This window comes from Eschscholzia californica, unplaced genomic scaffold (assembly GCF_041429995.1).
Source record: "Eschscholzia californica isolate CP2 unplaced genomic scaffold, dmEscCali1.0.p SCAF_1, whole genome shotgun sequence".
Lineage (NCBI taxonomy): Eukaryota > Viridiplantae > Streptophyta > Magnoliopsida > Ranunculales > Papaveraceae > Eschscholzia > Eschscholzia californica.
The window spans coordinates 41,312,746-41,323,526 of NW_028238198.1; the positions used below are offsets into that span (position 1 = coordinate 41,312,746).

A 10,781-nucleotide genomic window follows, 5' to 3' on the forward strand; every position below is an offset into this window, starting at 1 on the left:
ATGATTCGACCAAAAGCTTCGCTCAAGTCTTTTCAATTGATTGATAGCCCTATGGGAACAAGAAGAGACTTAGGACGTCCCAGTGGGACTTAGTGTTGATTTTATTTGAGTTGTTTTTCGTACTTGTGATGTTAATTTCTTCTTCCACACTGATAACTTGGCTTTCAATTTTTTGATGGGAAACTCATGGGTTTGCATTTTGATGCTCGGGTTAAGTATGAGAATCCCCAAATATTTCTCGGCATCTGTCACTAGAGGTGTTTGCAACTGCATTAGAAATAAGTTCATCTGAAAAGTATTGACCCTAACACTAAAGTAAATCGATGGCTTATGGAAACTCACTGTGGGGCCTGAAAAATAGGTATAAATATGCAAAATATCCTTCCCCGCAAGTAAATTTTCCTCTGTGGCTTCCCTATAATTTGTAGGTCATCCACAAATAGAACATGCGAAATTTGGGGTGCATATTTGTTCACCATGTATTCATTAATAAGTATAGAAAGAGATTGTGATACCAAGATAAATAAGTAAGGGGATAAGGGACACCCTTGTCCTAGAACATGCGAAGAATAGGAATTCCCTAACATCTTTGTCAATAAGTATAGAAAGAGATTGTGATACCAAGATAAATAAGTAAGGGGATAAGAGGCACCCTAGTGGTAGACTACGAAAAACATAAAAATTACCATATTGTTTGTCAAGTATGATGATACTGAATGTTGAAGTCGATACACAACACATAATTAAAGATTGAATTGTTCATGTAATTCCAAATGCATGTAGCATTTGCTTGCGGAAAGAAAGACCATCTGACCCTGTCGTAAGCCTTTGTCATGTTCATTTTTTACCCAAAGACCCCCTGCTAAGATTTATATACATGCATAGATTGTAAGCATTCTTGGACTATGGTCATATTATTCAGGATATGTTATTCAGAAACTAAGGTACTCTGATTCCAATCGATCCGATCATTTAAGAAAGGTCATTACCTATTCGCGACCAGCTTGGTGATAAATTTAGGGGGATTGGACGAAAGACCCAAAACTGGGCCCAAAATAGGAGCCCAGTCCAAACTCACCCAAAAATGTAAACCAGGTCCAAAATGTCAGGCCTCCATTTGAAATTACCGAAACGTCCTTCACTTTTTATCAAATTTACGGAAGTTGCCATTAGAAAAATTACGGAATTGCCACTTTGAAAATCATGGGAATTACCAGTCGTATTTTGCTTTTTCTCTCTACTCTTTTACTTTCTCTATCTAATTCTCTTTCTAGATTTATTTAGAGATTTAACCAATCAATTCCTAATTTCTCTCCTAATTTAACCAATTTCTAACTAATTTAGAGTTTTTCTCTCTCCAATCTCAACAAATTCCTCTTTTTTTAAAATTTTCTCTTCAATCTCAACAAATATTTCCAGATTTGTTCAAAATTCTTTCTTTTTCAGATTTGTTTCTTATCTTAAATTTTGAATTTTTTCAGATTGGTTCAAATTTCGAATTTTCTTGTACTAGACACTTTTGTACTGGAAATGTTCTTGTTTACCGACTTTTTTTTATTTACTAGGAATTTTCTTGTGTACTAGACACTTTTGTACTGGAAATGTTCTTGTTTACCGAGAATTTTTTTATTTACTGGGAATTGTATAGTGTACTAGACACTTTTTGAACTAGGAATTAAATTATGTACCGGGAATTGTTTTGTGTACTACCAACTGGGTTATGTACTAGACATTTCGTTATGTAATAGACACTTTACGAATTTATCTCTAGATTTTTCCTATTTTCGCTCTCTCTAAATTTTATTTCTTTTTCATATTTTCCCTCTCTCTCTCTATATTTCCTGTTTTATTCTCTTTCCATATTTTCCCTCCAGAATATTTGTATAGATAGGACAATAATATAATCAAATTTAGAAGATTTGTAAAAAGAGAGGAAGAATAAATAAGAACAAAAAACTTTTAGAGAGAGAAAGAACATAAAACTTTGATGTTTTAGAGAGAAAGAAGAAAGAAGGATGCAAGAATTTCAGCCAATATTTTAATAATCTGGGCGGGATGCAAAAATTTCGGCCAAAAATTCAAAAAACTGGGCGGGATGCAAGAATTTTTGGCCAAAATTTCAACAAATTTTCAAACTTTAAAAGATATAGAGAGAAAGAAGTTGTTTTGTGAAGGTTTTAGAGAGCAAAAGAGATGGAGAAGAGAAAGTTTCTCGGGAAAATTCAAAATGTGGCTGGGAATTAAAGGACATTACCGTGCAGGGGCAAAAAAGGAATAAAAAAATAAAAACCATGAAACAATGAGTTGTCTTGACATTTGGACTGGAAACTCATTTTTTGGCAAAAATGGTCCAAGTTCTCATTTTCCCCCTATTATTTGGACTGTTGGCTCAAAAATCCATAAATTTATAAGTGGTATAACATAGAGTTGTTGGTCGATAATCTGCAGCCAACTTAGGGTGCTCAGATTTGGGGATTAGGACTAAGTTTGTTTGGTCGAGAGATAGTTCAAATAAGCCCGGAGAGAATGAGTCCAGAATAAACCTGATAAGATCAGATTTGACTATGTCCCACCTGTTTTAAAAAAAAAAGACACGGGAATTTGTCTGGACCTGTGCTTTTAATTGGATCCATCCCAAACACAACAATTTTAATTTCCTCCTTTAATAGTATCTTGGATATGGAGTGCAGATCATCCCCCATCAGTGGCTCATAATGTTGTAATACCTCGGCGGACAGTAGAGGAAACTGGTTCTCCTGGAAAAAAATTGAAAGTGGTCTACCAAATGCAATGCTATTTGTTGTTCTGATTTCAAAACAATCCCCTCATGTGTTCCTAATGACGGTATATGGTTTTTCTTTCTTCGCATTGATACTGCAATGTGGAATGCCTTTGTATTTGGATCCCCATATAGTGCCCAGTTTTGTCTTGTTCTTTATCCTATTTAGTTCAATTACTTTCTTCATTATATAGTAATTCCTCTTGAAGTTGAGATTCTCGACTTAGACATTCTACATTAGGTGATAAGCCTTGTATACTTTTTAGATGAGAAAGAAGGCCCATCAGTCTCCTGTCAATTTTTCCAAAAGTTTGTTTGCCCCATAGGTTGAGATCATTCTTTACATGTTATAATCTGAATAAAAATAATGAGTAATTATGTGTTTATATCCTGCATCTAAATTTTCTCCACATTGGCTATGTTTAAGCCAGTAGGATTCAAAACGTGGAACTCAAGGGGTAGTAGTCCTTTGAACTTTAGTTTTGAGTAGAATTAGACAGTGATCACTATTATACCAGAGTAAATGGAAAATTCCGACATTATGATAGTTCTTTAGCTAAGAGGAATCCGCCAAGGCCTTGTCCAACAGTTCACGAGTAAGATGGCTCAGAGCCCTATTGTTGGTCCATGTAAAGGTCGGGTCGTTAAAGCCTAGATCTACGAGGCATGATTCGTCCGTAAAGGAGGAAAATGGAGCAGTAAAAGGGTTATAAAAAGACGACCTCATTTTTCCCATTGAGAACTAGTGGCATTCATGTCATATCTCTAAGGCAAGTAAGGGACATGATTGCACATTAATTTGCAAACTAGTCCAAAATCCCAACACTGACGATAGGAGCACGTCAATCGAGTGTATGAATTTTGCAAGCGGTAATAATTATAAATTCATAAACCCAACGAGATTCTATGAGTAAGATAAATGTAACGGGATAGGGCTCAACAGGTTTTTGAGGAGAGAGAGAGAGAGAGAGTCCGCGTGACGTCACTGACGTTTTTCCTCTTCCTTCTCCTTTTTCCCTAAACTCAACAAGGAAACCCTAACCGACATTCAATAACCTCGAATCCAACACAAACCCATCCAAGAATCAGTCGTCGTCCCTATTCAAACTCTTAGTTTTTATCCCAGACAACATATTAAGTCATTCATTGAGTCACCTTGTAATCTGGTCTTTTAGGTAATTAAAGATCAACATCAACCGCGCTACTCCTCATGCATGCATGGTGCGTCTTCCCGAGAAGAAGAACAACAAGGATTTGGTAGAAATCAGCTGACTACCAGTCCAACTGAACCCGCACAGCTACCGACGTCAAAGCCTGCGCACACGCCACCATCCGACCCTCATTCACTCCTCTCAGATAAGTAGTACTTTGTTTTTTGTGTGTTGTTGGTTTGTTTCTCTAGGTTTCACTCTCTCACTCTCCCTTCCCTCTTCTTTTCTCTCTGTTAATCAATTGTCATTCTTTAGTAGTCGTTTGTGGTTTTTTTGGTTTTTCCCTTTCTAGAATGTCAATCGTCTTCTCCGGCGTGAGCGAGTAGACAACTCTAGTGGAGTCCCCGACCAATACCCTTACATGCAAGGCCATCATGGCTTTTTGGCGTTTCTTCTTCCCTCTGCTTATCCCCTTCCCCCTTCTGATCTATATATACCCTTCTCTTCTAAGCTTCTCATTCATCCTTCCTCTACTTTCTTCTACTTCTATCCTCTCCATGGCCACCCATTTTGCTCTCTCTCCGCGTGGTAGGTTATCTCTTAAATACTCTAAACTTTCGATCAACCAAGATCTTCAGACTATTAACCAGGCATTCGTGGCACGTTGGTGTTGTCCCTATGAGGCTTCTCTGGCTCAACTTAAGCGTCTCTTATTCCCACAGTCTCGTTTCTTCAGAGATTGTGACTACTTTTCGATGGAAGGGTCGATCAACACGTTTCTGATCAAACTAAAAAGCCTTTTCATACTTAATGTCCTTAACTTTGGTCGGCCATGTATCATGAGGGGCATGATGCTTGTTCTGAAACCGGTTGATTTCCCGTTATCAGAAGCGGTGGATGATCTATTTTTTGAACCTATGTGGTGTACCATGTACAAACTTCCACTTGTTATTCAAAATAAAGAAGACTTGGACATCATCTTTGAGAGAATGGGTTAGATTATTCAAATCAGGCCCAGGAATCTCGGTTTTGTTAATAACCAGATCATTCGAGTCCATTTTCTCTACGACGTTAGATCCCCTTTACTTGTTGTTATCAATCCTATCTTTTTTGATAAAGCGATGGAAATTAAGCTGAGCCACCAGAACTTTCCTGGTGCAATTTGTCAACAATGTCGTATTGTCGAGCATCCTCTCACTAGATGCCCCTCGGGAAACCCCAACACCTCCTCTAGTGATGAGGTAGATTCAAACCAGGATTCTATGGACACCACCATCATCATCTCTCCTGATCGTGAACCAGATGCACCTGTCCTTGTGGCACCCCCACCATCTCCTGTTCATCAACCTACTCCTCCTCACTTCCAATTTACTGCTATGGGTAAGAGAACTAGAACCAGTCCTAGCCATCATTCCGTAAGTTCTTCATAACCATCAGAAGACTCTGTGCAATCTCATTCTATGTTGCTTGACAACCAGGAAGCTCGCAGACTTCTAGACGAGTCCTTACTACTACCTAAGAGTCTTGCCATCTTGTCCAATAGGGAGAAGAAAGGGGGCACAACACCACCGCAGTAGTCTGCTTGTAGTTTCTCTTCTGGTTTTTGTGCTTTAGTGTGTTAGTATTTTGTCTTTTATCTTTTGTTGAAGGATTTAGTCTTTAATGTTGTTAGTTGTTTTCTGTGTTTGTCTGTGAATTGGTAGAAGTGCAAGAGGATCTTTCCTCCTGGTACATTTGAGATTAGGGGTTGATAGGTGTTCCTGCCTTGCTCAATGGTATAAGACATTGAGACAGGAACGTCGTTTTGTTTCTTTTTGCAAGATGTACCAATTTGGAGCTCGTTTTGTTGGTTGGACGTTATTTCATACTGTTTTACGGAGCTTCTTTTGGGTTATTCGACTTAGTTTGTTTTCAGCTTTCTTATTACTGTGTTATGATTATTCTGTTTAGTGTGGTTTTTGCTTTTGACCTTGTGACCCTAGTCTGGCCATTGGGTGTTTTGGGGGGGGGGGGGGTTCTCTTTCACCCTTCATTGTCTTTCAGGTGTTCTTAGAATGTTCGACCATGAGGGTAGCCTTTAGAGTTCTGGTGTGGGAGCTAGTCACCTTCATTCTTTTTCCTTCCTGGAGTGGGGGCGCCCATAAAGAGCTTCTCTATCTGGTTGGGCGTCTGTCACCCCCTTCTGTCTATGGACACTACTACCACCGACCTTTCTGTCCTAGCTTGGAACGTTAGAGGGTGCGGTAATTTTCTTAATAGAAAACACCTTTGGACCCTCATTAGATAACACAAACCTGACATCATCTTCCTTTCTGAAATCAAATGCATGAACACTAATATTAGTAAACTACTGAATCTACAATCGGACTATAATCATTTCATGGTTGAGCCCACTGATAAAGCTGGGGGGATTGCCATATTTTGGACCCAGACCTTGACGGTCGACATTATTCGTGCGGATAATAATGTTATTCATGTTGATGGCACTAACCTAACCAACAATATTAACTTCATTATATCCTGCTTTTACGGGTGCCCCTATAACCACAACCGCATGAGACCCTGGAACCAAATTCAGAATTTGGCCCCCAATGACAACTTACCTTGGATGTTGATTGGTGATCTCAACACCATCCTCCACCCTGATGACAAATTAGGAGGAAAAGAAACTCTCCCGGCCATGCTAAGCAAATCAAAACCTTTATAAACCATTTGGGCTTGTACGATATTAGGTACTGTGAGCCCCCTTTTACCTGGTCGAATAGGCAATTTACTGGTAAACTCATACAAGAGAGATTAGATATATAGGGCCTTAACTAATCATCAATGGCTCATGGACTTCCCTAATTCCTCCCTCAACCATCTGCCCGATATAGGCTCTTACCATAACCCGATCATTCTCACCACTTATACTAGACTGAATCTTGGACCCAAACCATTCAAATTCATTTGCACGTGGATGTCACATCCAGAGTGCATCAATTTCATTAACTCCAACTGGATATCATCTACCACCCACATACAACACAAACTTAACTCCCTTGCCGTGAAACTCTCCAAATGGAACAAGACATTCTTCAGTGATCTTGAAACCAAAATAAAAAATCTTACTGCCACTCTTCAGAATGTGTACAACCAGGAGGCCTTTCAGAATTTAACCAAGCAACTGGAAGAAGTTTACAACCAACAGGAAAGTTTATGGAGGGAAAGATCGCGGATTGCGAACATTCAGTTAGGCGATCGTAATACCAAATACTTCCACTCCAAAGCTATTCACGGGAACAGAAAGAACCAGATCATGTCTATTAAGAAAGAAGACAACACTTGGAACAATGATCACAATGAGATTGCCAACATATTCTCCACCACTCTTCTTGATATTTCCACCTCCAAGGGAACTCAGATTGCTGATGAGATTCTTAACCTCTTCCCACCCCAGATTACCGACTCTCAAAATACCAGGCTGACTATGGCTCCTGATGCTGATGAGATTAGGAACGGGGTTTTCTATCTCAAAGCTGAGGCTGCTCCTGGTCTTGATGGTTATCCTCCTTTCTTCTATCAATCCAACTAGACCACTGTGAAGCCTAACGTGACGACTTTAATCCTGGACTTCTTCCATACCTCTCACCTCCCACCTATGCCTAACCACACCCACATTTGCCTTATTCTCAAAAACAAAACCCCCAAATCCCCCTCAGACTTCAGACCCATCAGTCTGCTCAATACCACTTATAAAATCATCACTAAGATTCTGGCCAATAGGCTTAAAAAAATTCTCCCCGATCTCATCTCTCCTTTTCAAGCTGCTTATGTTCCTGGTAGACACATCACGGATAATATCATTATAAGCCAGGAACTCACTCACCACTTCAAATCGATCCGAGGTTCTAAAAGTTATTTTGGCCTTAAACTGGACATGTCCAATGCTTTCGACCGCATCGAATGGTCTTTCCTGGAGACGATTATGACCCATTTCGGATTCAACAGTAGCTGGACCCGACTTATCCACTCTTGTCTGGTCACGTCTTCAATGGCGGTCCTCATCAATGGCAGGCATGGCCCGACTTTTAATGTTACTAGAGGCATCCGCCAAGGTGACCCGCTCTCTCCATACCTTTTCACCTTGGCCATGGAAGGCCTTAGCAGACTCCTGGAAAACAATGACCACCCCAATCACTTCATTGGCTTTCCGATCCCCAAGTCTAATCTTACCATCAAGCATCTGCTCTTCCCAGATGATTGTATTATTTTTTGTCAGAACTCTCTGGAAAACATCTCTAACTTGAAGAACATTCTTAATACCTTCAGCAACGCCTCGGGTCAGATGATTAACTATAACAAATCTACTATTTTCTTCTCTAAGAATACCCACCCGAAGTTCAAAAGAATGATCATTTGCAATATTAAAGCTCACCAGTCTTCCTCTCTTGACAAATACCTCGGTACTCATTGTTCATTGGAGCTAACAAAAAGCAGGCTTTCTCTTCACTGCTTACTCAAATTCAAAACAAGTTGTCCAAGTGGCAAACCAACCTTCTTTCCCAAGCAGACCGCTCAGTAGTGATCTTAACTATTACATCGGTCGTTTCCCGATACCAAATGCAATGTTTTGTCATCCCCAAAGGCATAAGCAATCGCATTGAGACCCTGCAATGGTCTTTTTGGTGGGGAAAATCCAAATCCATTCACACTATCAACTGGTCCAAAATCTGCCTTCCTCGTAATCTTGGAGGTCTCGGCTTCAAACTCCCCTCTCTTGATAATCAAGCCTTTTGAGTAAACTGGTGTGGAGATCTCTCAAGAACCCTGACACTCCTTGGGCTCAAATTCTCAAAGTCAAATATTATCCCAAGGATCCCAAACCCAATAAGGCCAAATCTAATCATTCTTGGTTGTGGAAATCTCTTGTTATGCATTTCGATCAGATCTCTAGTCTCATCTCCTGGGACGTTAATAAAGGTACTAACATCAACATTTGGCATGACTATTGGACTCCAGATCATCCTCCGCCGATCATTAACGAGAATAATAGTAATCTTACTACGGTATCTCAACTTATCATAGATAACACCTGGAATATTACTATGTTATCTCACACTTTTAACCCTGATATATGTAATGCTATACTCGATATCAATTTGCAGGCACTTCAGGAGGACTCGATGAAATGGGATCTAACCAAGTCAGGTAACTTTACTATACGATCAATGTACCATTATCTTCGAACCAATAATTACGATTATGAAACGATTGGATGGAAATTTATTTGGAATATTAACACCACTCCTAGAATTAAATTATTTATATGGAAATGTTGTATGAATTGTCTACCGGTGCGAAACAAAATAGGCAAATATATTGGGAATAACTTCAACTGTACCTACTGCGATAATGTTGAAACGATTGTACATGTTCTTATGCACTGCGACTATGCCCGACCTATTTGGTTTCATTTTAATGTGATGACTGATAATATCAACAACCTCAGTGAATGGATTATTCAATGGAAAGACATGGAGGAGGACAAGGTAACTCTGTTTGCGAAAATTTTATGGTCTATATGGAAAGCTAGATGTGATAAAAAAAAATCTCGAGAGTCCAATCTCCTTTGCAGGTGCTTAACAGTATCAACAATATTATGACAAGCATCACTGACCATAACAACGACAAAGAGAGCAATAGAACATGTAAATGGACACCTCCAACCAGCCCTTACATCAAAATCAATGTGGATGCCTCTTTCATAGCTTTGAACGAACCCGCAGGTATTGGTTGTATTATGTACGATGATCAGACAATCTTCATAGCAGCTCTAGCAGACAATATTCGAGGCCAGAACGCAGAAAAATGTGAATGCCAGGTGATTCCCCATACTCTCCAATGGACTGCAGATCTCAAGTTGCGGTATATTCAAATAGAAAGTGACAATCGGAACCTAATCATGCACCTTAACAAGAACTCCTCGGCGATTCAATGGCAATTAGGAAAACACGTAATCAACATCTCTAGGCTCAGAAACGAGTTCGAGGGCCTCATCTTCTCCTATGCTCCAAGACTAGTCAACAAGGAGGCAGACGAATTGGCAAAATGGGGAAGGGAAAACCGTCGTCGACGAACGTGGCACTTGATGCAAGATCTTCGTTCTACTACCTTTCTATAGTGTTGTTTTGTTACTTTAACAAAAAAAAAGATAAATGTAATGGGCAAACAAAACAAGAGCAATTATGGATTCATAAATCATATGAGATATATTTATTATATAGACGGTAAAAACATAAACGAAGGATAATTAATTGAAAAAAATCCTTGATGTACTAAATTATCGTCTACTCATCATATGTGTATTAATTAGTATTTTATTAAATTTAGAACGGAGTTTCTGGTAGTCTCCTTAATCACAATTGTAGAAGCAAATACATTGGTATCCTGACCCTGACTCTTGACACACTCCGTTCCCATTCTTTTGTTCAAGACATTGTTGTCTACAGGTAGGGAGATCGCAGTCGGGACCCAAGTTCTCTTCGCATCTTTTTTGGGCATGTGCATGTTGTGTCACCATTGAAGAAACTACACGGTGTCAAAAGAAATAATAAATAAATAATTGAACATCAAGATGAAAATAAAAAAAATATTGCCAATGAAGTTAAGGTTGAGCAATGAATTACCAAAGAAAAGAAAGAGAACCAAAAGAAAGGCATGGGTGCAGGAGAACTTAGCCATCTCTAACTCCTTGGAACCGAACAAGCCTCAAGAAAAAAAATATTAAGAGAAGAAAATCAATTTTTCAAAACAAAACCTTTGTGTGAATGTTGAAAATTTAGGTAGTGGCTCATATATATTTATAGGGT

General features: G+C 39.1%; 2 protein-coding genes across 2 annotated transcripts; both read left to right on the forward strand.

Moving 5' to 3' along the window:
- Positions 1-6,889: 6,889 nt before the first annotated feature.
- LOC147566887 (uncharacterized) lies at positions 6,890-7,504 on the forward strand. Its single transcript, XM_086655986.1, has one exon. It carries the CDS (start codon positions 6,890-6,892, stop codon positions 7,502-7,504), a length of 615 nt encoding a protein of 204 aa, XP_086512112.1.
- A 1,339-nt stretch (positions 7,505-8,843) lies between these two features.
- LOC147566888 (uncharacterized) lies at positions 8,844-10,093 on the forward strand. The gene is made up of 3 exons (XM_086655997.1): positions 8,844-9,120; positions 9,283-9,461; positions 9,548-10,093. Exons 1-3 carry the CDS (start codon positions 8,844-8,846, stop codon positions 10,091-10,093), a joined length of 1,002 nt encoding a protein of 333 aa, XP_086512123.1.
- The last annotated feature ends 688 nt before the right edge of the window (positions 10,094-10,781 follow it).